Genomic DNA, 27,640 nt, shown 5'->3' with positions numbered 1-27,640 from the left:
CATGCGATGCGCAGGCAGAATGGAAGTGCTACGTAGGGTAGTTTAGTCAGACCTCGGTCAATGACTGAATAATTTTTTAGGAAGTTTTTTTTTTGACTGAATAAATTTTGAAGAATGACTGAATAATCGATGCGATTTTCCGTTGGTCTCCTGAAGGGAATGAACCGGAAGGAAACTGCCTCGTGCGTGTGTCAGCGTCACGAGGGGGAGGGGCGCACCACTAGTTGAGCACAATGTGACAAATGCAACGGACAAAACAGGGTGACGCAGTTGCGGTCGTGCGCGCACGTACCTTCTCTTCCAGTTTCCTACTAGTACCTTTCTTTGCCTGAAGGTGATGGACGACATATAGCAGCCTACACTGAGTACAATTAGTTAGTCTCTAATAGAGTAGAGGCCATCGTCGCGTCAAACAGCAACCAACAGCTTGTATTGATAGACCGGACCATAAAACACAATCTCCTCAAGTTGATGGTTTCAGGAATGGTAGGTGTAACCTTGATTAACCGATGCGATGCCTGTGTTCTGACCCTACGTGAAACCAGGGGGATACTTTGATGACTTGTACATTTGGTCACATCGGCTTTCCAATCCCTGTGACAAGGAGGCCGTCTCCTCTTGGCGGCTTTTCCTCTCTGCACGTTGCAACATGCCTGTTGCAACATGCCTCTGTACCATGCCGCTGTGTTCGGTTCCACGCATCATTATTGCGTGAACGAACCTGCGCAGAATCGTTAATGCCACTCACCAGTCACCATACTGGTGGGTGCATTACCATGCTCTGTTCATAACTTCACATGCTCTACGCCCCTCAGGCTCAGCTACTATCCCGGTCCAGTTTCTCATCATGTTCGGTTCAGAATTTCAGATACTCACAACAAAGATCTGCCAACACCGCCACTTGCCATCTGATGAAAACGCTAGAAAGATGATGTTACAAGAAAATATTCACATGTCATCCTTGCAATCACGGTGACAGTTTTTGCTAGACGAATAAATACACCTAAAAGAAGAAATGCTCAGGCTTCTGCTACCACTAACAACGGGTGAAAACACATGCCAAAAAATGGAGGAATTTACAGAAACGTCAAAAAGAGTCGCCCCTACTATTTCAGACACAAGAGGAGAACATCAACTCGTGCTCCTCGACAGCGTGAGTACTACGATCCGCTGCATGGGTCGTACGAGATCCCTTCTCCGATCATCCTTCCCCACTTGCCTTGCTTTCACGCGACGCCAATGCAAGTCCGCCGCCGCCGGTCAACTCGGCCAGCACCGGCAGCCATGGAATGACATCGCACGATCCGGTTCTTGGGCTAACATGTTCTTGCCTGTACACGGCGGCGGCGGCGGCCGGGGTCAGGCGGCGCTGACGTGCTGGTGCGGGAACCGCGGGGTGGGCGCGACCCCGACCGCGTCCTCCCCGTCCTCCTTCATCTTGTTCAGCCGCTCCCCTATGGGGCTGTCCTCGAAGAGCCGGGAGCGGGGGTTCTCGGCGTAGCACACGTAGTAGCAGCCCACGCACGCCTGCGGCAGCGCCATGCCGATCCGGGTCATCAGGTACCCCACGTAGAACGCCATGAGCGACACCGTGGCCGTGTAGTGCCTGTGCGTCACGAACGTCCATGACCCCGCCAGCGCCACGCACAGGGCGCCGCTCGTCACCCCCGTCAGGAAGCACACCGAGCTCGTGATGTCCGCGTCCGCCAGCGCCGGCATCCCCGGCTGCCCCTCGAACTGCCTCCACGTGCTCCGAGACGCCTGCACGAACCCCCTCCCGTATGCCGCGATCTGCGCCATGAGGTTCATCCACCGTTAGTCTCACAACTAAGCTTGTCAGCACAGAGGATGAAGATGATTGGAAGCGGACTGAAGGCTTACATGGACGAATGCCCAGCTGTTGCCGAACTCGAAGACGGCGTTCATGACGTTGAGGCAGCAGTGCGCGCAGGAGAACATGAACTCGTCCTCGCCCTCCAGCAGGTTGAGCCCGCGGGCGAGGATGCGGAGCGCCTCGATGGTGGGCACGAAGAGCGAGCCGAGGCAGGCGCTGCCGAGGTTGTACGACAGCGCGCGCTGGAAGCTGAACTGCACGCTGGACTGCATGCCGCGGAGGTAGTAGAGCGCGATCACCCGGCTGGCCGTCAGGTTCGCCACGTTGCGCATCACCTCGGCGGTCCACGCCAGGCTCACCACCAGCGCCAGGATGGTGAGGCCAGGGAACCGGAAGTTGACGGCGCCGATGACCGCCACGCACCACACGGAGATCCACACGAACCCGGCGGCCACCATGAGGTACGCCGGGCCGTTGAGCCCCCGGAACTTGTCCACGGGCTGCACCGCCTTCTCGAACACCCGCGCCGTGAACCCGACGCGACGGGTCACCCAGCACGCGTACAGCCCGGTGCCGATGGAGAAGACCACCAAGGCCACACCGAGCCCCACAGTGGCCGGCATGGAGAAGCACATGAGCAGGGAGCCGACGGCGAGCGTGACGCCGAAGGCCGACCAGAGGATGACGGTCACCATGGCGCGCGGCCACGCGCGCACCGCCTTCTGCCACGCGAAGGCCAGTAGGATGCTGAGCGCCACGGCGCCCTCCACGGGGGGCAGCCACTGGCGGAGCAGGCTCTGCTCGCGCCGCGCATTGCGGGAGCGCGGGTCCTGCACGATGTCCTTGACGGCCCGGTACACGAAGAAGCCGACGGCGAGCCCCGCCGCCGCCAGCTGCAGCAGGAAGAGGCACAGCGTGATCTGGTTGGTGTACACGCGCGAGTTCAACGACGCCAGTGGCTGCAACAAATTAAACAACCAGTTAACTCGAGACCAATTGGATTAGTAAAGTCATTAGCTGCTAACGGGTAGGAGGTTGGGCGCCTATGGAATATTCGATATTTTTAATCAAGATCATACTACTACCAAGATTCGATTCGATTCGATTCGATTCGATTCGTGGTACATTCTGCGTGGATATTTTAAGAGGCCTTTTACCGCTTAAGTTACCCGTGAGTGATTAACTAAAGTGATACGTTAGGCAGTACTACCGCTTTGATTAGCAAAAACAAATCGTCTCAAACACTACAACCCCCTCTCCTCCATTATCCATCCTCTTGTACTCACTCGCTCTAGGCAGGAGGATGGGCATTTGAGCTTGCAAAGAACTGCTCCAATCGGTGATGAACTATTTGGTTGTTGCTGTGCTTCTACAGCGATAACACACTAATCGAAATATCTCAACCTGCAACATGCCATCAGCCGCCTTTCAAATAAAAAACAGTGTTCTGATGAGAAATCAAGTGCAACTGTCGGTATCAAACTGGTGTATTATAGGAGTACAACCATAAGCACACAACTAAGACTTTTGTTTGGAAAAAAAGAAAGATGGTGTCAATGCAGCACTGCATAATTCAACCCAAATGCGCAATTTGTTACGCGAAAATGTCAAGTAGGTGAGGGGTACGGGGCCGTGCCTGTGCACATTGCAATGCCAACCCAAGAGTGGCAAGGGAAATTATTGTGGGAGTACTCGCGTACCAACCGGACTGCTGTGTTGGGACTAGGGGCCTAGCTGGGACGACCGACTGTCGATCGCACTACACACAAGCGCACATGCCCTAGAAAGACCGGAGTCCATCTATCTATTAACTGTTTGTGCGAGATAATTTGACAGAAAATCGAATTGGAAATTTGATGGGCGGAACGAGCGGTCAATTGGGCATTTTAGTGGTTGGGATTTGGGGGGAGGAGGAGTACCTGTGGTGGGGTCTGCTGCATGAGCGGCGGGTAGGCCGCCGCGGGCGGCGGGTCCTCGCCGCCGGAGGCCACCGACATGGGCGGCGGCGGCGCCTGCGTGGTCACCTGCAGCGGCGCCACGGGCCGCTGCGCCTGCAGCCTCGACACGGCCGGCGCCGGCCCGTCCACGACCACCACCTTCACCTCCCTCTGCTCCGGCGCCGGCGCCCGCCCTCGGGCCCCATCCGGCTGCTGCCCATGCCGCGGCGCCTGCAAACACGCGAACAACACGGAAGCAAGCAAACTCAGAGACAGCCGGCGGCGTATCGCCCGGAATTAAACAGGGCACGGTCTTTCCGGAGTGGCGGGGAAGAAACGTACGGCGTTGTTGTCGGCGGCGCCCATGTCGTCGCGCGCTCGGCGGCGGCGGCGGCTGCAGGCTCAATCGCGGCCGCCGCGTGGAGCAGGCGTGATGGGGAAGCGACGGGGGGAGGGAGGGAGGGGGGAGCTTTGGGAAGCGAAGATTTGGCTGGCGTTGGCGAGAGAGAGAGACGGCGAGAGGGGAGCCCAATCTGTGACCGTTGCTGTGGCCTTTTCGCTCGTGCGGGGAGAGGGGGCCTGCCTGCCTACGTATCGCCGTGTCTGCGCGAGCCGCAACGCAAGTGCGTGGAAGGGCGTGGGCGGGGCCCGCGTGGCAGTGGGGGCGTGCGCGCGTGGGTCTGACGCGGGCGCGTTGCTGTTGTATTTCGGGCGTTTTGTTTTGGTTGGTGGGCGTTTTTGTGGTTTTTGTTTTGAAAAAAGTTCTCTCTCTTTTTTGGAGAAAATGTACCAATGGATTTTTAGTGCATCTTTTTTCTTTTGTTCGTTTTTTAGATTACATTTGATTTTGAGAAAAGGAATTTAGTGCATCTGTGAACCAACCATCGGCACTTTGGCATTTTTGCCCCGGAATACATGACTGCAAAGTCAATCTTGTTTTTTGTAGTCGAGATTTTTGTCGGTTGACCACACACCGACAAATTATCGAGAGACTATTTTGTTTGAATATTTATGAAGGAGAGAGAAGTTGTTGAAACTCGACAAGCAGGCTAGCAAAGCCAACTAAACAGCCAATTTACCTTTTTGGGTGTATCTAGTCCAAGAAACAATGTTGCTTCAGATGGCATGGGTTGATAACTTCGCGACCAAATACTTTTGTTGCATTTCGAAATGACGCTGAATTTCCCGAGGTAGTTATTAAGGATTTTTAGAAATTAAATGTTTATGAAGTTTTATGGGAACATATTTATAGCCCGTTGTTTTGCAGGTGCAGTCACTAGGGACAAAATGGATATTGCAGGAAATGAGTAGCAAACAGTGTGGGCAACTAATGAAGAGGAAAAGTTAAACAACACAAAGAAGATTATGTTGTACTGCAAAAGAGGAAATTCTCGTGCATGGTTTGCGAATGGACTTAGCTTAGTGGAAAATTAGGACTTCATTTTTTTTCTTGTTGCGCCGTTGTATCAGTTCTTATCATTCCCTTCAATGTATCTCATGTCTTCTTCATTCCAATGTATGTCAACATTTATTACATTACTTTGAGGCAAATTGTCTCACTCAATTAATTAAGCTGAAAGAAATTTTTCATTACTTAAAAAATTAACTAGAGATCAAAATTATTATTGTTTTTAAACAGAGACAAAAGATTTACATTATCTCATTCATTAAGAAGAAGATACTTGTCATGTTTTTTCTTTTTTTTCTTGCTGCGTCGTTATATCACTTCTTACCCTTTCCTTCGATGTATCTCGTATCTCCTTCATTCCAATGTACGTGAACATTTATTATATAACTTTAAGACAAATTGTCTCACTCAATTAATTAAGTTGAAAGAAAAAAATACATTACTTAAAAATGAACTAAAGATCAAGATTATTACTTTTTAAACGATGACAAAAGATTTACATTATCTCATTCATTAAGATGAAGATAATTGTCATGTTTTTTTACGAGAAAAGCTGACGTAAACCTATTATAAATGGCCAAAAAGGGCACCACCCGCCCGGCCTGACTATTAATACAAAACACATACATGTCGTCCAGGAGAGGACCGTCGTCGAGGTTGATTCCACATGTCATCGCAACCACTCCTCCCCGAGCGAGTGACTTTGACTTCATCGCAAACAACAAGCAATAGTGCCCTTGCTGCAACAACTTCATGAAATGTGCATCGATCTATGCCAAACAAACGCCCCCCGGTAATAGGAACAAGACAACTCGAACTTGGAAGGCGGTTTCACTCAGACAAAAATGTAGGGCCCCGTCGACGAAGTCTTCCCTCAAAGACCACCGATTGCATGTCATCGTCGCCGCTTAGGCTCCTCTCGTGCAGCTTCGAATCCGTGACCACACAGCAAGATAGAAGAGGCAATTCGTCGAACACACTGGAAAGGACTGGTTAATGAAGTCCTGCCATGCCCCTACAAATCGACACCATCATCTTTGCCAAAACTCGACGCCATATCAAAGCAAGGAGAGCAGCCGCCCCTCAAAACCACGTTAAGCAAGCTGCCACCAGTTTTCTCATCCTATTTGCTATGAGAGGATGCATTCAAGAAAAGAGAGACACACAACACCGCCATCGAGCTAGGGGATGGGCAGTAATCTCAAAATGATGCCCCCAACAGGAAGCGGCGCCCAAAGGCGTCCCCGTCGCCGACCTTGTCCACAACCCAGAGCAGGGCATTTGCGCCGAACAACCTCCCACACACGCATCAAGGGCGACGAACCTAAGCCCGCCACCAACTTGCAAACGCTAAGAGAAGACCAATATTACATTGTCCCAAAGACAAGACACTACCGACCAATCTGACAAACAACACAGACTCGACACACATTGTTGAAAAGGACTGTCCGTTAAGGCGGTCTTGTCACTTTTTGCGTGGTAAAGGGGGGTTTATTCCAAAATTATCAAGTAACAATCGTGTTGTAAGAAATCCTCAGTATGTGGGCCCCCCTAAGTAACCACGCAAATGTGGTACACTCAGTTCGACTATATCTAGCCAACCAATCTGCAACTCTATTTTGATCTTTGTGTAAATTTTATGAAATAAACTCCCTATCAGCCATTAAAGCATTAGTCTCCAAGGAAAGGTGACCATATGCGGATCTGCCCAATTGAAAGTGCATTTTCTTTTGTATGATCAAACATTTCATTTAATTTTTGCAAGAGATCAAATGGCTTCTTCTTCTTCGAACTCTTTGTGCATGGCAAGATATGCATTCTTTTATAATAATAAAAAAGCACTTTCACTTGTTCTTTTTACAGAGTGGATTTGCCTGATTGACGTGGACCAGCAGTTGCTGCCTATGAAGCATGCGGCAACGTCCTCTCTGCGGTGGACATGCGTGGTCCTTCCACGCTGTCACCTTTTTGGCTTCCCACGAAACCTTGTTTTGTTTTATCATGGATGCTCCATGATTGCAATGCTGATAACTTGTGATCTCCTTCCAATGGACTTGCGATGTGATGTTAATTGTATTTTATTTTTAAAGATTCACCGAAAGAAAGACGAGACAATCATTGACATGAAGACCATATATCATGAGAGTTGAGAGTGTTGTGCACGCTTGCATGAGAATCACCCGATCGTCAACACGCGACAAGAAAGTAAGGGCAAGACGCCTTTGGTTTATACACTTCACAAACTGCATTTTTGCGTATTCCATGCAGGCACGAACAACCTACAAGGAGTACCATGTACAATGAGCACCAAAAATACCCCGCAAAAAAAATATGAGGACCAAAAATAGTAAAGCTGCGAACGAAAAATCACTAGTAATACTTTTTTTTTGCAAATTACTACTCCTACTAACGTCCTAGTTTATTGATCTTCTTTGGAGGTTGTGTCAAATTTTAATTATAGATTTAACTAGAAAATGTTAATACATGTCATCAAAAATTATATATTTGATTCGTATTTGAACATAGTTTTCGATAATGTTTTTTTTTGCTATGTATAACTTATATTTTATTGGTTACAATTATGACCAAAATACGACCCTAAATTAGAGTGAGACTAAGGGGGTGTTTGGTTCAGGGACTTTTTAGTCCCAAAGACTAGAAAAGGTCCCTAAAAAGTCCCTAGGAACCAAACAGGAGGAACTTTTTTACATGGACTAGAAAAAGACTCTACTGGAGAATCTTTTTTGATTAGTCCCTGTAATTAGAAAAAGTCCTAGGAGTTTTAAATCAAACACCCCCTAACCAACCAGGTGGATGGTCAATGGCCATGTAATCGCTAGCAATACGTAATGCATATAATCTCTTGAAATCTGGAGTGCCATGTGCATCTTGAGTCGGTCAATGCCCGAAACACGTGCAAAGCATCATTGAGCTGCAAAAGTAATAATTAAAGCAGCAGCGCACGTTTGGGTGGAGGCTCCGCTGCAGAGCTCCAGCCCCCAGAAGATCCCACCATGGTTCGAGCAAGCCAAGACAACTTTTACTACTTTGACCCCGATTTTTTTTTAAAAAAAATGGCATCAAATTTGACCCCGATTTGCGCATGTGTCGCGACTATATTATCACACCTGTGGACGTGAGTAATAACACCGAAAAAAGATCATCCTGGTTGGATCAGACGGCCGTCCCTCCACCGCCGGGCACACGTGAAGCGGCGGCGGCTTTGATATTCGCCACACGATGGCGACTCGTGTGGGCGACGGTTTCGTCCGCGTCCAAGGCTCCAAGCTGTGACGCAGCGGCAGCTAGGAGAAGGTTCTGACGGCGACGGCGATGTCCCAAAGGAGGCGACGGCGACGTCTACGTGGAGCTCCTCTCGACAGGTCGTTTTCCGGGGGACAAAGCCGAGGGCGTACGTGCACGTTTTGCTTGGAGATTCGCGCCGGGCAGATCAGACGTTCACTTGCAAACTTTTTACGGGTCCTGATCTTAATATGCCGTGGGTTGCAGGCAAGGTTAGTGGCCGACTCGTCGTCAGGATTAAAGCCTGATGTGGCCGTCTCTTTACATTCCTGATGGTGCCGTCTGCTGGGAGGGATCGCGATCATTGTTTTGGGTACCGCTCGAAATTTCGCGACCCCGAGCGGTTACCGCTACCCCACAGAAAACACTCATACCAAGCAAAAAAATTCGAGTTTTTTTAAAATTTGAATTCAAACGATCACTGTGCTGTTAAATAAGCGGCATCTCTCATGTAGCAACAGTGCTCACACTGGCATAGTGGCAAAGGCTTGCTTTGTGGAGCTGCAGGTTGTGGGTTCGAGTCTTACCTACCACACTTTTTCTTTCTTTTTTAGAATGCGAAAGTAAAAACTAAGAGAGTTGAAAAATTCTGGAGCCGCAAGAGTCGAACTCAAAATCTCTGACCAAGCGGCATCGGTGGGTGCGTGTGTTCAGCCACTACGCTAGGAGGAAGACTGTGATATCATAGAGTTAAAAGTTTATCTATATCAACTTTGAAATATTTGAATTCAAAATTTGATTTTGAATTTCGTTCGAATTTTTTCCGGTATTAGGTCGCGGGTTCGAGTCTTACCTACCACACTTTTTCTTTCTTTTTCAGAATGCGAAAGTAAAAACTAACAGGTTGAAAAATTCTGGAGCCGCAAGAGTTGAAATCGAAATCTCTGACCAAGCGGCATCGGTGGGTGCGTGTGTTCAGCCACTACGCTAGGAGAAAGACTGTGATATCATAGAGTTAAAAGTTTATCTATATCAACTTTGAAATATTTGAATTCAAAATTTGATTTTGAATTTCGTTCGAATTTTTTCCGGTATTAGGTCGCGGGTTCGAGTCTTACCTACCACACTTTTTCTTTCTTTTTCAGAATGCGAAAGTAAAAACTAACAGGTTGAAAAATTCTGGAGCCGCAAGAGTTGAAATCGAAATCTCTGACCAAGCGGCATCGGTGGGTGCGTGTGTTCAGCCACTACGCTAGGAGAAAGACTGTGATATCATAGAGTTAAAAGTTTATCTATATCAACTTTGAAATATTTGAATTCAAAATTTGATTTTGAATTTCGTTCGAATTTTTTCCGGTATTTCGTGGTTATCGCGGGAACCGTGAATTTCGATGTCCCTCAAGAAAAAAGGCTCGCTTGGGATTCAAAACCTTGATCGCGATTACGTACGTCGCCACCTAGTGTTATCTCGATCGCTTGCTTCGTGCACGAAAGATTGACGGAGTCGTGCACGATTTAGCAGCAGGATGTGCCATGCCCGGTCGTTTTCTGCCAAGGTCAACAAAGATCCCTACGCAAGCTAAAAGAAACAAAAGGTTCCTACAGTGGGTAGTACTAACGCTAACTTGCTGCTTTTTGAAAAGCTCAAATCCGAGGAAAAAAGGTTTCTCTTTTTTCTTTAGAATATCCGAGGAAGAAAGGTGGCAAACTGGCAAAATCATTAATTAAGGAATACTCTTTGCAAAGAACATTTCACCGGTGAGTTTTTCCTTTTTTTCGTAGATCCGTTTATTTAAAACGTTTTATCTTTTAAACCATGCGTCCAAATCTCGAACCGTTTTCACCGTTGGATTCCGCGCGTCGAGATCTTCAAAATTAGATCCCATGTTGATAGGTTTTGACGAACTTTTTTTCACAAAAAAATCGGACGAAAAAACCGAACCGGAAGCACAAGTTTTTTTCTTTTTCGAAAGAGGCACGCCTGTTCCTCTCGCGAAATCACAACCGTATCTCTCGTAGAAGCAAAACCACGACTCTCGTGAAAGGAAAAAAACAGAAAATGTGTTTTTTCGTTTCCGAGAGGCACGGCCATGACTCTCGCGAAAGCACAACCATGCCTCTCGCGGAAGCAAAATCGTGACTCGTGAAAGAAATAAAATAGAAAACGTGTTTTTTTCGTTTCCGAAAGGCACGGCCGTGACTCTTGCTAAAGCACAACCGTGCCTCTCGCGGAAGAAAAACCATGACTCTCGCGAAAGAAAAAAAAGAAAAATCGTTTTTTCGCCAAAAAAATTTCAAACTTTTTTGTTCAAAAGCTAAGGAAGCCTGGGGGAAAACCAAAACGTCGAAAAAACCCGTAAAAAACCGTATAAAAAGGCGAAAACACGTGCAAAAAAATAAAAAAATTCCGAAAAGAGTGTCCAAAACGCGACACGTGGCGAATAGCTGAGAGCGCGTCAAATGGCACTGATCGTTACGAGGCTCCCGAAGGAGCGCTTGTTAACTACGTGCTCTGGCGAACTGGCGATGCAACTGAAAGATAAATATTAAAGCCATCAGCGAATAGCGCACTAAGGTGGACTCGGGCCCTCTTGGTTGTTTCTTACAAAAAAAAAGAGCAAACTAACTAACCTGGACCATAATAAGCGCACATGCTATATCACTCTTATACAGAGTGTGCCTTTCACTGGTTTTGCATTTCTGTCTTTTTTTCCATCGTCTCTCTTTGTTTCTTTCTCGTTTCTAATAGGTTTTTTTTGTGCTTTCTTTCTTCATATTTCTTTTGTTTCTTTCTTGTGTTTCATCGGTTTTCTTCTTTTTTTTCTACTTTCTCTGTTTTTCAATACATTACATGGTCAAGATCTTTTCTATACACGTTTTACCATTTTTGAAATATTTTATTAAATTATCAAACAAAAAATTAAAAAAATTAAATACATGTTCAAAAAAAAACTATACATATTTTCAACATTTCAAATGCTTGTTTAATATATCTTTCATGCATGTCAACATTTTTTCTATACACATTTAATATTTTTCAAATGCTTGATTAATTTTTTTCCAATTCATGATTAAATATTTTTTAATACATGGTCAACATTTTTCTATACACAGTTAACATTTTCCAAATGCTTGATTATAAAAATTCAAAAAGCAAGATTAACTATTATATAATACATGGTCAACATTTTTCTATACACATTTAACATTTTCTAAATGCTTTATTAAAAAATTCAAAGCAAGATTAACTATTTTTTAATACATGATCAACATTTTTCTATACACATTTAACATTTTCCAAATGCTTGATTAAAAAAATTCAAAAGCAAGATTAACTTTGTTTTAATACATGGGCAACATTTTCTATATATACATTTAACATTTTTAAATGGTTGATGAACCTTTTTAAATACAAGTTTAGCCTTTTTAATACAGTACAAAAGTAAAAAAAATAATGATCAACATTTTTTCTATACACATTTACCATTTTTCAAATGGTTTATTAACATTTTTTTCAAATGGTTGATTAACATTTTTTTCCAAATGCATGTTTAAATATTTCTGAATACATGGTCAAAATAAAATTATATATACATTTAATATTTTAAAATTCTTGCTTAACATTTTTAACACAAGTATAACATTTTTTAATACAATACAAGATTATTTTCTTAATACAATACAAGATTATTTTTTAAATACAAGATTAAATGCTTGATTCACATTTTATAAATACATGTTAATAATTTTTTGAATAAATGGTCACCTTTTTTATATATGTATTTAACATTTTCCAAATTCTTGATTAACATTCTTCAAATACTTGTTTAACATTTTTTTTTCCAATTTTTTGTTCCAATTTTTTTAAATACACGATCAACTTGTTCATACACATTGTATAATTTTTGTATACATTTTTCGTGTACATGAGAAATGTTTTCTTTGTACACATTTAATGTTTTTCAAATGCCTGGTTAACATTTTTTTCAAATATTTTTATGTAAAGTATTTTTTGAACGAAATTTGTATTTTCCAAACGTTCTAGATTTTACAATAGATCCGAACAATCTGGATCTCCCTCGACCCATTGTTGTAGCGCAACTTGCCACTGGAAACTGTTGGTTAATGTATGATAAGCTTGTATTTCATCTTCTTCACCTTCATGTCAGCAAAACATGTTATTTTTTCTGATTTCTTTTCTCAACTTTGCGTCGCACAACACACTAACCAACTTCCCTAAGTATTACACTTCTTGTAAAATTCAAACTTCAGTTCTGTCTTATGTGTTCAACATGTGAGACCACTTTCTTATAAGAAGATTTTCTACCTGGGAATAATTTTTTATTGAAACATAACCCGTCGCAGGCCATATAATTTGCGCACCGTGATAACTTTTATCCGAAGAAAAAATATGTTGAAACAACCCCTGATAATTTCGGCGTAAATATTCTGATAATATACACAACGCAGACCTGATAACATCTATACCAAACACCGCTGTAACTTTGACCCGGAAATAATAGTTGTCGAGAACAAACCCCCAATAACTTCAATGAAAATAGCATGATAATATACGCTCCTAGAGTTGATAACTCAGGTATAAACACCACGATAACTTTGATCCATGGAAAAAAGTAGTTGAAAATATACTCCGGTAACATCTGTGTAAATAACGTGGTAATATAGGATCCCGGACCTGATAACTTAGATACAAACACCATGATAACTTCACCCCATGAAAAAAGTTGTTGAAAACTTACTCTGATAACTTTTTGCGTAAATAATATGATAATATAGGCTCCCGGTCCTGATAACTTGGGTACAAACACCACAAGAACTTTGACCCATGAAAAAAATTTGTTGAAAACATACCACTGGTAACTTCTCATGTAAATAACATGATAATATACGCCCCCGGACTTGATAACTTAACTACAAACATCACGATAACTTTGACGCATGTAAAAAAATTGTTTGCAAACATACTCCGATAACATCTGTATAAATAACATGGTAATATAGGCTTTCCGGACCTGATAACTTAGGTACAAACGCCACGATAATTTTGACCCGTGAAAAAAAAGTTGTTTAAAACATACTCTGATAACTTTTTGTGTAAATAGCATGATAATATAGGCTCCCGGTCCTGATAACTTTGGTACAAACACCACGATAACTTTGATCCATGAAAAAACATGTTGAAAACATACTCCAGTTGGATGTGTGTAAATAACATGGTAATATACGCATAGCAGAATTGATAACTTATTTAGCCCAGGCATGATAACTTTTGATCCAAAAAAAGTTTACGAAACATGCCAGCATGGTATCTAGTTTCGAATGTCTCGTCGCAACGTTTTTATGTGAGAACAGATTTTGGATCAAACAAGCAGTTTGACCTACAAAATATTTTAAAATTTCAAAATAAAGATAATCTACGATGACATTAGTTTTTCTGCACTTTTAGTGCATTTGCATGCGGGAGAAAGTTGGAATAAGTCATTTTTACGCCCGGAATTTGCCTATGTAAACATTATGGTTACTTATGTAGCACAAACGTGATAACTTGCATACACTAGGCTGAAGGAAATATGCCCTAGAGACAATAATAAAGTTGTTATTTTATATTTCTTTATTCATGATAAATGTTTATTATTCATGCTATAATTGTATTGACCGAAAACCTTAATACATGTGTGAATACATAGACAAAATTATCCATCATTGATCCATTACCTACGAGCTTTTCACATATTGATCTTTGCTTAGTTACTTTTCCGTTGTCATTGTTACGATTGCTACAAAAACTGCCCCTGTTACTTTTGCCATCATTACTGTTACTTCCATACTACTTTGCTACTAAATAATTTGCTGCAGATATTAAGTCTTTCAGGTGTGGTTGAATTGACAACTCAACTGCTAATACTTGAGAATATTCTTTGGATCCCCTCGTGTCGAATCAATAAATTTGGGTTGAATACTCTACCCTCGAAAACTGTTGCGATCCCCTATACTTGTGGGTTATCAAGACTATTTTCTGGCGCCGTTGCCGGGGAGCATAGCTCTATTATTTGAGTCACTTGGGATTTATATCTGTTGATCACTATGAGGAACTTGAAAGATGAAAGAACCAAGATTTTTCCCTCAACTATGAGGAGAGGTAAGGAACTGCCATCTATCTTCGCACTTGATTCTCCTTCTGTTTTGAATAAACTCGAGACAACTACTCCTGTTATTGATTCTGATATGTCGCATGTTATTGATGATGCCACTTCTACTATGCATGATACTTATGATGAAACTACTTCTATGCTTGATAATACTGTGCCACTAGGTGAATTTCTTGATGAACAACTTGCTAGGGTTAGAGAGAATGAAATTATTGAAACTGATAATATTGATGAAAGTGATGACGAAGATTCTCCCCCTAGATATGAATTGCCTGATGTGCCTGAGGGTTATGTTATGGATGAAGAAACTGCGAGAGACCTTTTTGCTTGCAAAGATAGATATGATCTTAAGAAACTGTTAGCTAAGCTGAAAGAAAAGTCTTTGAATGCTAGAATGAAATATGACCCTGCTTTTGCTACTTCACCTATCTGTATTTCTGATAAGGGTTATGATTTCTTTGTCGATCCCAAGTTAATTACTTTGGTTGAATCTGATCCTTTTTATGGCTATGAATCTGAAACTGTTGTGGCACATCTTACTAAATTGAATGATATAGCCACCCTATTCACTCATGAGGAAAAAATTTGTTACTACTATATCCTTATATTTTTCCGTTCTCATTAAAGGGTGATGCTAAAACATGGTTTAATTCTCTTTCTCCTGGTTGTGTGCGTAGTCCCCAGGATATGATTTATTACTTCTTTACTAAATATTTCCCCGCTCATACGAAACAAGTGTTGGGGAACGTTGCAGAAAACAAAAATTCTCCTACGGTTTCACCAAGATCCATCTATGAGTTCATCTAGCAATGAGTGATCGGATTGCATCTACATACCTTTGTAGATCACGCGCGGAAGCGTTCAAAGAACGGGGATGAGGAAGTTGTACTCGACGTGATCCAAATCACCAGAGATCCTAGCGCCGAACGTAATGCAACTTCTACTACTATGGCTAACACATTTAGCAATAAAGTAAAGTAATTTACATGGCGTTTCTCAATGACACGCAGGTCATACAAAAAATAAAGACAACTCCTATGGCTCCTGCCGGTTGTCATACTCATCGACATGCAAGTCGTGATTCCTATTACAAGAACATGATCTCATACATCACATATATCATTCATCATTCATCACAACTTTGGCCATATCACATCACAAAACACTTGCTGCAAAAACAAGTTAGACATCCTCTAATTGTTATTGCAAGTTTTACGTGGCTGCAAGAGGGTTTTAGCAAGAACGTTTTCTTACCTACGTTAAAGCCACAACGTGATTTGTCAACTTCTATTTACCCTTCATAAGGACCCTTTTCATCAAATCTTCTCCAACTAAAGTGGGAGAGACAGCACCCGCCAGCCACCTTATGCAACTAGTGCATGTCAGTCGGTGGAACCGATCTCACGTAAGCGTACGTGTAAGGTTGGTCCAGGCCGCTTCATCCCACAATACTGCTGAAGCAAAATAAGACTAGTAGCGGCAAGAAAGTTGACAACATCTACGCCCACAACAAATTGTGTTCTACTCGTGCAAAGAGAACTATGCATAGACCTAGCTCATGATGCCACTATTGGGGAACGTTGCAGAAAACAAAAAATTTCCTACGGTTTCACCAAGATCCATCTATGAGTTCATCTAGCAACGAGTGATCGGATTGCATCTACATACCTTTGTAGATCACGCGCGGAAGCGTTCAAAGAACGGGGATGAGGAAGTCGTACTCGACGTGATCCAAATCATCGGAGATCCTAGCGCCGAACGGACGGCACCTCCGTGTTCAACACACGTACGGTCAGCGTGACGTCTCCTCCTTCTTGATCCAGCAAGGGGGGAGGAGAGGTTGATGAAGATCCAGTAGCACGACGACGTGGTGGTGGATGCAGCAGTCACTTCAGCAGGGCTTCGCCGTTCTTCTGCGAGAGGGAGAGGTGTAGCAGGGGAGAGGGAGGCGCCAAGAGTCAAGGGTGCGGCTGCCCCTCCCTCCCCCCCTTTATATAGGCTCCCCAAGGGGGGGCGCCGTCCCTAGGAGATGGGATCTCCTAGGGGGGCGGCGGCCAAGGGTGGAGTGGCCCCCAAGGCAAGTGGGGCGCCCCCCTACCCTAGGGTTTCCAACCCTAGGCGCAGGGGGGTGGGCCAAGGGGGGCGCACCAGCCCACTATGGGCTGGTTCCCCTCCCCACTTCAGCCCATGGGGCCCTCCGGGATGGGTGGTCCCACCCGGTGGACCCCCGGGACCCATCCGGTGGTCCCGGTACAATACCGGTGACCCCCGAAACTCTCCCGATGGCCGAAACTGCACTTCCTATATATAATTCTTCACCTCCGGACCATTCCGGAACTCCTCGTGACGTCCGGGATCTCATCCGGGACTCCGAACAACTTTCGGGTTACTGCATATTCATATCTCTACAACCCTAGCGTCACCGAACCTTAAGTGTGTAGACCCTACGGGTTCGGGAGACATGTAGAGATGACCGAGACGGCTCTCTGGTCAATAACCAACAGCAGGATCTGGATACCCATGTTGGCTCCCACATGCTCCTCGATGATCTCATCGGATGAACCACGATGTCGAGGATTCAAGCAACCCCCTATACAATTCCCTTTGTCAATCGGTACGTTACTTGTCCGAGATTCGATCGTCGGTATCCCAATACCTCGTTCAATCTCGTTACCGGCAAGTCACTTTACTCGTACCGTAATGCATGATCCCGTGACCAGACACTTGGTCACTTTGAGCTCATTATGATGATGCATTACCGAGTGGGCCTAGAGATACCTCTCCGTCATACGGAGTGACAAATCCCAGTCTTGATCCGTGTCAACCCAACAGACACTTTCAGAGATACCCGTAGTATACCTTTATAGTCACCCAGTTATGTTGTGACGTTTGGTACACCCAAAGCACTCCTACGGTATCCGGGAGTTACACGATCTCATGGTCTAAGGAAAAGATACTTGGCATTGGAAAAACTCTAGCAAACGAACTATACGATCTTGTGCTATGTTTAGGATTGGGTCTTGTCCATCACATCATTCTCCTAATGATGTGATCTCGTTATCAATGACATCCAATGTCCATAGTCAGGAAACCATGACTATCTGTTGATCAACGAGCTAGTCAACTAGAGGCTTACTAGGGACATGTTGGTGTCTATGTATTCACACATGTATTACGATTTCCGGATAACACAATTATAGCATGAATAAAAGACAATTATCATGAACAAGGAAATATAATAATAATCCTTTTATTATTGCCTCTAGGGCATATTTCCAACAACAAGCTGCCTTAAGGGAAACATATAATTTTGTGCAAATTGAAGAAGAGAGTCTCCCACAAGCTTGGGGGAGGCTTCTCCAATTACTTAATGCTCTGCCTGATCATCCTCTCAAGAAAAATGAAATACTTGGTATCTTTTATAATGGACTAACCGATGCTTCCAGAGACCACCTGGATAGTTGTGCTGGTTGTGTTTTCAGGGAAAGAATTGTTGAGCAAGCTAAATTGCTATTGAATAATATATTGAGTAATGATAATGATTGGACACTTCCTAAACCAACTCCTAAGCCAACTCCAAAGAAAAGGGGTATTCTATTTCTCAGTCCCGAAGATATGCAAGAGGCAGAGAAAGCTATGAAAGAAAAGGGTATTAAAGCTGAAGATGTTTAGAATTTACCACCTATTAAAGAAATACATGGTCTTAATGAACCGACACATGTAGTAAAGGTAAATTCTCTCTATAGATTTGATGAAGGTGATATTCCTCGTAATAAGTCATCTAGCCAATGCTTGGATGAGTTTGATAATTTTATTGTTAAACAAGAAAACTTCAATGCCTATGTTGGTAGACAATTAAAATGTAATGCTTATATGATTGAACACTTGAGTGATTATATGTCTAGAGTTAAAGGTGACCTTAAACTTATTAGTAAACATGCTTCTATGGTTACCACTCAGGTAGAACAAGTGCTTAAGGCACAAAATGATTTGCTCAATGAATTAAATAATAAGAAAAATAATAATGATGTAAGAGTTATGACTAGAGGGGGTTGAGAGTTGAGCAAGATTCTCAGAGAACTAATGTTGATGCACCTAGTTCTTCTAAGAAGAAGAAAAAGAAAAATGATAGGACTTTGCATGCTTCTAGTGAACCTGTTGTTGATACACCTAAGAATCCCAATAATATTTCTATTTCTGATGCTGAAACACAATCTGGTAATGAACATGAACCTAGTGATAATGTTAATGATGATGTTCATGTAGATACTCAACCTAGCAATAATAATGATGTTGAGATTGAACCTGCTGTTGATCTTGATAACCCACAATGAAAGAATCAACGTTATGATTAGAGAGACTTCGTTGCTAGGAAGCACGGTAAAGAAAGAGAACCATGGGTTCACAAACCCATGCCTTTTCCTCCTAAACCATCCAAGAAAAAGGATGATGAGGATTTTGAGTGCTTTGCTGAAATGATTAGACCTATCTTTTGCGTATGCATTTGACTGATATGCTTAAAATGAATCCTTATGCTAAGTATATGAAATATATTGTTGCAAATAAAAGAAAGATACCAGAAGCTGAAATTTCCACCATGCTTGCCAATTATACTTTTAAACATGGAATACCTAAGAAACTAGGAGATCCAGGAGTACTGTAACATCCCAAAATTCTAAATTTTATATTAAATAAATAGTTTTGATTTGTTTGCTTGATTGTGGTGTGGTTGCTTGTGTGAAATTGAGTGAAATTTGAAACCTTTTTGAAAGTTAAATGGGAGGGAATAAAATGACTTTCCCAAACTTTCATTTTTGCATTCTGATCTCCATGAATTCAAATTTATTTCATCACAAAACCCTAGAGTGAAGGTGATATGACTTCTTCCATTTAAACAAATGAAAAGGGTTTTGAAAAGATTTGAATTCCATTTGGAACTATTTCAAATTTAAAAACTCTAAGCAACTCAGTGATTTTCATGAGAGATGATAAAATGAATTCTTCAAAACATATGAAATATGAGTTGGAAGTTTAAAAGAATCGAATTTAAAGCCCCTTTGAAAATTACTATTTTTCAATTTGGACTTATTTGGTTTTGTTCAAAAACAATTCTCCAATAATAAAATATATGGAAATTAGGGTAAAATGATTCCCTACAATAGGAAAATGGAGAGAAATAAATTTGAAATTATTTTGATATTTTTAAAAATTATTTTTATGAGGTTTTATTGTAGCAGTAGCACTGTTTGCTTTATTTAATTTTTTTGGATATTATTTGACGCTAGAAAATGTCCATGTTATAGAAAATCTTTTTTTGAAATTTTTGATATATAATATGCCTATATAACATTTTAATTTTATTTTTATTATTCATTTTCTTTACCTTTTCTGTTTCTATTTAAGAAAAACTGCGTATGCGGCCTATAACTATCCGTCGCCCGCATGCGCAACATAGTCAGCAGACAGGCCCGTAACAGTTTTTATTTATTTTGCAGTTATGCTTAGAGAAAAAAAATATTTTTTTCAAAAATATTTTTTTCCTTAAGAAAAGTAAAAAAAACTGCAGCGCATGCGCCGGCAGCCGAACACTTTGGCCCGTGCGTTTTTCTCTCTTCTATTTTTTACGTCTACGTTTTGTCTCACATTGCATAGTCTTTGATCCCTAAACCTCTTTTCCATCTATAAATATAGACCCATAGAGACTTCAAAAATCATCCGATTCGGGTTAAATCAATATTTTGGTTTGGCTAAATTCATTAAATAAAAATATCTTTCTCCTCCCCGGCGGGACTTCTGAAAATTGTCTCCTTTCTCCGAAGTGGTCTTTTCTCTACCTTATAAAAGTATCTTTCTTTGTTTTCTTTTTATACTTCCGTAGTTTATTATTTCTAGACTAGTACGCTAGAATAATTAGATTATTAATTAATTTCTGTATCTATACATTAGACCTAGAATTTTTTAGCCATAGCTATTTTTCTTTCATAAAACAGCTTGGTCCTGATTTTTTAAATAACCATAACTTTTTACCGGTTCATCCAAATTAGATGAAATCAGCGCCTATAGTTTCGTCTTATTTTCACCTATCCATTGAACCTATCACATCAACTTTTTGAAATTTTGAAATTTGTTTAGATTCATATTCAAACTTCTTTTGATCATAACTTGAGTTCCGTAACTCCGATTTAGTTGATTCTTTTTGCAAATCGAAACTCTTAATCTAAACTTTCTGATAAGACCAAATCTACCCAATTTTGGTACTGTTAGAAATTGTTTTCTGTTGCAAGAGTTGTTTGCTTGTTTTCGAAGTTTTCCGAGAGCTTTTCTTCTAATCTTTTGCATGAGTGCTTATGTATGTAATTGCTTGCTCACGATAGATTGTCCGGAGTGTGACGAGTAGAACTGTCAGGAGTTATGAGTGCGAATCATCTTCATTAACAGTACATGGCAAGTTCACACTTTGATCATATCCCTTATTACCAAGTTTTTATGCATTAGTTTCAATCCTCAAACACTACATGGTTAGGGCTTGATAACATGTGGGTACTGGGAAGTAGTTGATTAGATAGGAACCTACTATCTTATATTCAAACCCCTGGGTGTTACTACGTTATGCTTATACTTCTATGCTATGCTCGTAGTCGTGGATTGGTTTGTGAGATTCATGAAAGATGTGAGAGTTATTTATATCTAAGGGTTAACTTAAGGTGGCTACTTTAATACACATCTAGGTGCATTGGTTGGGGCACCCTCGGGATACCAATGGCTTGCCCGGACACCTGGGGAATCCAATGTTGTCCTAGGAGATCCAGGGGTATCCGTGTGATCATCCTATTGGAATGCCACCCAGACTCAAAGGGACCAGTATGTTATTCATGCTGGAAACTTCTGTGTGCAGCCACAAGCCATTATGGGCTCTAGCATAGTTGTGTATGTTGTGTGACCTCTTTCAGTGGCAGACTAGCAGATGTAGGGGATGTAGGTGGTACGGTCTACCCGTTGTAAAGAGCTAACACTTCTGAAAGACTATGCCTCGATCATCTGTTTCTCAAACATCATGTAGTGCGAGAAATCCAACGTAGGAGATCGAGTCTTGTGGGGAAAAGTGTGCAAACCTCTGCAGAGTGTACAAACTAATCATGATTAGCCGTGTCCCCGGTTATGGACATCTTGAGTATCTGGTACTTGAATTATTGATTTGATCTCATCACTTTATTTAATTAATTTGTTGGGTTATTAATATTATTTTGGGATTGAGTTGGGGTTACCTTCTCAATGTTTTCAACAAACTTTGTAGTTAAATAAAATATATTCCTTTGCTGTAGGGAAAAATTAGCTTTATGCAAAATTAAACTTAGAGCCTCCACCAGCCAAATATGCATGTAGTGATACTTATTATTCATCATTATCCTATGGTGTGAATTTGCCAGTACATTCAATGTACTGACCTATATGGCTGCAACGTCTCATGTTGCAGGAATCTTACGACGAGTAAGTGATACGTTAGGGTTACGTTGTCTACACTCAACTTTGCCGTTGGTGTTGATGGGAATCCACAACCTTGTTGTTACTTCCGCTATATGGATTGAGGTAATAGTATTTACGTTACTTTATACATGTGATTTACCTCTGTTATAAATCCTCGAGTACTGTGTGTGTCAGCATACCGATCCAGGGATGACACTTAAGCACAGAGACTTGATCCATTCGGGTCGGGTCACTACAAGATGGTATCAGAGCACATGTTAACTATAGGACGTGACCCCTAGAAACTGGCAAGCCCATAGGAAAGTTTTTCACTAAAACTTTATTTTCAAAAAGATCTTTTACCTCTCTTCGTTTCTGAACTTTATCAAATATTCCCTTTTAGTTAGACTATACCCCCTTTCCCCTTTTGACCACATGAAGATTCGACTGATGAGACCTCTCCAAGAAGTAGAAGATATCGGACAACTAAGACCACTTCAGAATGAAGAGGATTTTACCATGCATTATAATAGAAACTACAATGGTTGAAGACTCCGAAGACTAAGAGAATGTGAAGGCTCTGAAGAATTTCCAGATTGGTATGACCTAGGAAGGCTACCCTTATGGAACTTGTCAGACTATTGAAGCTGTCAATACCCGAGATCAAGGTGTGCCGGAGAAAGACCGGAACATGGAGAGTTAAAAACTCAAAGTTTTTATCACAAAACCCTAAGGCAGGAGATATAAACTATGGAATGATAGCACATGGCAAGGACATGGGCATAAACACGACTATCCATGATGTTATCGCTCGCTTATGCTATTGTCACCATGCTGAGTTAAGCATGCATGTCTTCGGAAGGATTGGATGACAAAAGGGCTAATGGAGCACCTATCAACAAAAGATAAAGTTATTACCTTAGCTGGTGTATCGCTAGGATCTGGAGTATTACATCAAGAATTTTCAGATGGATCTTCAGGAAGCCGTATTTGACAAGGAAGCATTTCGTGAAGAACTCAGGACCCAGAAGCTGAAAGTAGCCAAGCTAGAGGAGCAAAACCTTGAGATACCGGAGATTCGTCAGGAACTGAAAAACAGTAGGACCATGGTTCATGCCAAGGATGTTGAAACCCAGGCGGTTGTAATGCAACTCCAGAATATTTAAAGGACGTCACGAGAGACTTCGTGTCAACAACGATGATCTGGCAAAAGAACTTGAGAAGGACAAGCACGATCGGAAGAAGCCAATCAGAGACATGAACAAGACTTGAAGAGTTTGATGACCTTGAAGATTTATTGACCTTTAGAAGACCAAACCCCTGTTATATACCTACGTTAGATGCGACGATCGTGAGTTGTCATTTGTTTGATGTTTTCCGACAGCCACAAATAAAATCTGTCTTTTCAAAACTATTGTTTGTATTATGTGTATCCCTCTCTATCTCTCTTATCTCACCCGAAAACCCTTGGAGCCAATAGAGGATGAATGGAGATAAACTCACATTTTCTGGACCGATGACTCAATTGGAGACATACCAATGGATCCAGAACATGGAAGATCACATGAAGAATAACACTATAGCCAGAAAGGATATGGCCCAACATGCTCTTCAGTGCTTTGAAAGAGGTGCTGCTACTTGGTGGAGGATGCACCAAACCATCAATGGATGGCAAAGAGTAACCACTTGGGAAGAATTTAAGTTTACTCTGCTAAAGTCTCGTCTTGTGTCCCCGAGTTTGAAGCCTTATGGAAATGATATGAAGAAACCTTGTGCATGCAAGCTCCGTGGAGAAATAGGACACAACCATAAAGAACACAAGGATGAATGCCATAATTGTGAAGAAAGTCACCCAGCTGAAGAATGCCCAACTAAGCAGATTACTTGTTTCTTATGTGAAGGGACTACCCACTATCCTGCTCAGTGTCACATTTACCCCATGGTACAAAGAACTATCCAGCAGAAGAAAGAAGAAATGAAAGGAGCCCTTATGGAAATTTTAGAAGAACCGGTGATGAAGGAAGATGTCGAGGACACACACAAAGGAAACAAAATTAAAGACTGCACCAAGTCTTGCTATTCATGTGGAGAAGAAGGACACATCTCCTAAAATTGTTTGAATGGGGACCTAGTAGAATTCCCGACAGAGGAAGTAGAGTATGAACCACAGGAAATAGAAGCCCTGATTGGAACGGAAAAATCCAGGAAGAGAAATAGATTGGATTCTAGGAAGGACCTGAGTCATATCACATGTTTCAGGTGCAAGGAGTCAGGGCACTACTTCAGCGGTTGCCCAAAAAGGAAGTCGAGGATCCAAGGAGGCTTTCAAATCATAAGGAAACCACGAGACTTGTCAGAAGTAATATGCTTCCGTTGTAATGAAGTAAGGCACTTTGCCAGAGATTGCCCCAAAGAGAAGGAGGCTTGTGCTAAATATTTGAGTATGTGAGAAATATAGTAGTAGTAGTAGTGGGAGCATTTCTTTTTATATTGAGGTGTTGAGTTGAGGCATGAAATGGAAGTGCAGGAGATGGTAATACTTTGAGAATCAATAAAGTTAGCATCGTTGGTACTGATTTGGATTTTATGAGTAGTTACTCTATGAAGAAAGATTTTGACCATTTTCGAGGATATGATCAATATGGTCTATGGAAGATTTGTGCATTTTTAAGGGTGGTAGTACCCTGTGAGGACACTTGACCCCTGGAAAAGATAATGATATTCCACAGAGTGGACTTCAGACAAAATAAGTACGAGTTTTATCTCGATATGTGGGATACCCCAAGAGTATGAAGGGATGAAGCACTATTGGATATAAACGAGGTATAATGTTGGTAATATGGAGCAATTGTAACTCCATGATGAGTCTGAGTAATCACGTCCAAGTTTGGTACTAATGGAAGGAAGGGAGATAGTACAATTGGATGGGTTTAAGAATGCTAGGAAGCTGGATGTTGGAATAATGATCAGTTGCCCCGATGATGAGTTCAAGGTTTATAAGTGATGAGATGGGCCATAACCCAGAGGCCCCAGGACCTGCCAAGAAGCAAGCACACCCTTGCTGAAGGAAAAACCCTGAAAGAAGTTACGACTCTATCAATAGAGGATCTTATAGGAGTTACGCAAAACCTGAGAGTTATGAAGGAACGATAGATGTTTGTTTGGCTTACAGAATCAATGGATTTATCCAAACTTAGTTCGCCGACAAGAGAAATTCTGCAATGCTTGTGAAGATGGCCGAGTGTTAGAATGCGAGATTCACTAAACCATATACAAGGTAATGATTTGGGTGCGGGATGGATTGATCACCATACCGACTTACTCTTATTATTCGCCTTGCTGTATGGGATGGTAAATCTGAGTGACTTACCCTTAGCAGAGAGACGATGATCAAAACCTTGTTTAAACCTTAGAACGGTATGACAATTTTTTCCCTTGTACAAGGCAGTTGTTGCCAAATGTAGGTCATACGGTGAGAATGAAGCCCAGACCCATTTCCTGTAGGAGAAACCATAAATTGTTGAGCACCATGAGATGTCGATAGTTGTTTAGTATTGGCGCCAAACCTGTCGGCTAAGAAGACCCAGTCACAGGAGGACCGTACCAAGATAAAAGGACAGGAGAATTGAGGAAAATGTTATGCCACTACCGGAAGGGCCCAGAGTAAGAATTTCCCGAGGATCTGAGAAGATGGACATTGTCAACGATAAGGAGGGATTATATGAGTTTTGATGGAACCGTAACCATGCTTCTAAGGGTGGTAGCACCCTAGACCCCTATGACGATCAATGGATTTTGAGAAGACTCCCGAACCTAACCTATTTCTTGCTAGCCTCTTCGAATCTCGAGGACGAGATTCATTTTAAGGGTGGTAGGTTTGTAACATCCCAAAATTCTAAATTTTGGAATGTTATATTAAATAAATAGTTTTGATTTGTTTGCTTGATTGTGGTGTGGTTGCCGCTGTGAAATTGAGTGAAATTTGAAACCTTTTTGAAAGTTAAATGAGAGGGAATAAAATGACTTTCCCAAACTTTTATTTTTGCATTCTGATCTCCATGATTTCAAATTTATTCCATCAAAAAACACTAGAGTGAAGATGATATGGCTTCTTCCATTTAAATAAATGAAAAGAGTTTTGAAAAGATTTGAATTCCATTTGGAACTATTTCAAATTCAGAAACTTTAAGCAACTCAATGATTTTCATGAGAGAAGATAAAAGGACTTTTTCAAAACATATGAAATATGAGTTGGAAGTTTAAAAGAATCGAATTTAAAGCCCCTTTGATTTTTTTTTTCAATTTGGAGTTATTTGGTTTTGTTCAAATTATTTTTATCCAAAAATAAAATATATGGAAATTAGGGTAAAATGATTCTCCACCATAGAAAAATGGAGATAAATAAATTTGAAATTATTTTAATATTTTTAAAAATGATTTTTACAAGGTTTTATTGTACCAGTAGCACTGTTTGCTTTGTTTAAATTTTTGTGGATTATATTTAATGCTAGAAAAATGACCATGTTATAGAAAATATTTTTCTTAAATTTGTGATATATAATATGCCTATAAAATTTTTATTTTTTTATTTTTGTTATTCATTTTTTCCTTTTCTATTTCTATTTAAAAAACCTGCGTGTGCAGCCTATAACTATCCGTCACCCACGTGCGCAACATAGTTAGCGGACAGGCCCGTAACTGTTTTTATTTATTTTTCGGTTGCGCTTGTAGAAAAAAATAATATTATTTTCAGAAATATTCTTTTCTTAAAAAAAGTTCAAAAAAAATCTCCAGTGCGCGTGCGCCGGCCGGTCGAACACTTTGGCCCATGCGTTTTTCTCTTTTCTATTTTTTACGTCTACGTTTAGTCCCACATTGCCTATCATTTAACCCCTAAACCTCTTTTCTACCTATAAATATAGACCCATAGAGTCTCCAAAAATTATCCGATTTGGGTTAAATCAATATTTTGGTTTGACTAGATTCATTAAAGAAAAATATTTTTCTCCTCCCCGGCGGAACTTCTGGAAATTGTCTCCTCTCTCCGTAGTCATCTTTTTTCTACCTTATAAAGTTATCTTTATTCGTTTTGTTTTTATATTTCCGTAGTTTATTATTTCTAGACTAGTATGGTAGAATAATTTGATTATCAATTAGTCTCTATATTTATACATTAGACCTAGAATTCTTTTAGCCGTAGCTATTTTTCTTTCGTAAAACACCTTGGCCCTGAATTTTCAAATCATTTTTATCCGAAAGGGCTTTTTTTTATTCTATTTCACTATTTCATTCCATAGCCATAATTTTTTACCCGTTCATCCAAATTAGATGAAACCAGCGCCTATAGTTTCGTATTATTTTCACCTATCCAGTGAACCTGTCACATAAATTTTTGAAATTTCAAAATTCGTTCAGATTCATATTCAAACTTCTTTTGATCATAACTTGAGTTCCGTAACTCTGATTTAGTTTATTCTTTTTTGCAAATCGAAGCTCTTGACCTAAACTTTCTGATAAGACCAAATCCACCCAATTTTGGTACTGTTAGAAACTGTTTTCTGTTGCAAGAGTTGTTTGCTTATTT

The 27,640-nt window shown here is 41.4% G+C and overlaps 1 protein-coding gene across 1 annotated transcript; it reads right to left on the bottom strand.

Moving 5' to 3' along the window:
* Positions 1-909: 909 nt before the first annotated feature.
* Positions 910-4,271, bottom strand: LOC125535902 (CTL-like protein DDB_G0274487). The gene is made up of 4 exons (XM_048698973.1): positions 4,114-4,271; positions 3,754-4,002; positions 1,882-2,793; positions 910-1,791 (listed from the first exon to the last, which is right to left on the bottom strand). Exons 1-4 carry the CDS (start codon positions 4,135-4,137, stop codon positions 1,360-1,362), a joined length of 1,617 nt encoding a protein of 538 aa, XP_048554930.1. The 5' UTR covers positions 4,138-4,271; the 3' UTR covers positions 910-1,359.
* Positions 4,272-27,640: the final 23,369 nt, after the last annotated feature.

This window comes from Triticum urartu, chromosome 2 (genome assembly GCF_003073215.2).
Source record: "Triticum urartu cultivar G1812 chromosome 2, Tu2.1, whole genome shotgun sequence".
In the NCBI taxonomy this organism is placed as follows: domain Eukaryota; kingdom Viridiplantae; phylum Streptophyta; class Magnoliopsida; order Poales; family Poaceae; genus Triticum; species Triticum urartu.
Note: the sequence above shows the minus strand (reverse complement) of the source record. Positions and strands in the feature narration are given on the sequence as shown.

Excerpts from the sequence above, each read along its gene's own strand:
- LOC125535902 (XM_048698973.1), bottom strand. The coding sequence starts at position 4,137 with ATGGGCGCCGCCGACAACAACGCC. Across the intron at positions 4,003-4,113 it reads GCGCCGCCGACAACAACGCC|GCGCCGCGGCATGGGCAGCA; the intron begins GTACGTTTCTTC and ends GCGTGTTTGCAG. Across the intron at positions 2,794-3,753 it reads TGCAGCAGACCCCACCACAG|CCACTGGCGTCGTTGAACTC; the intron begins GTACTCCTCCTC and ends AATTTGTTGCAG.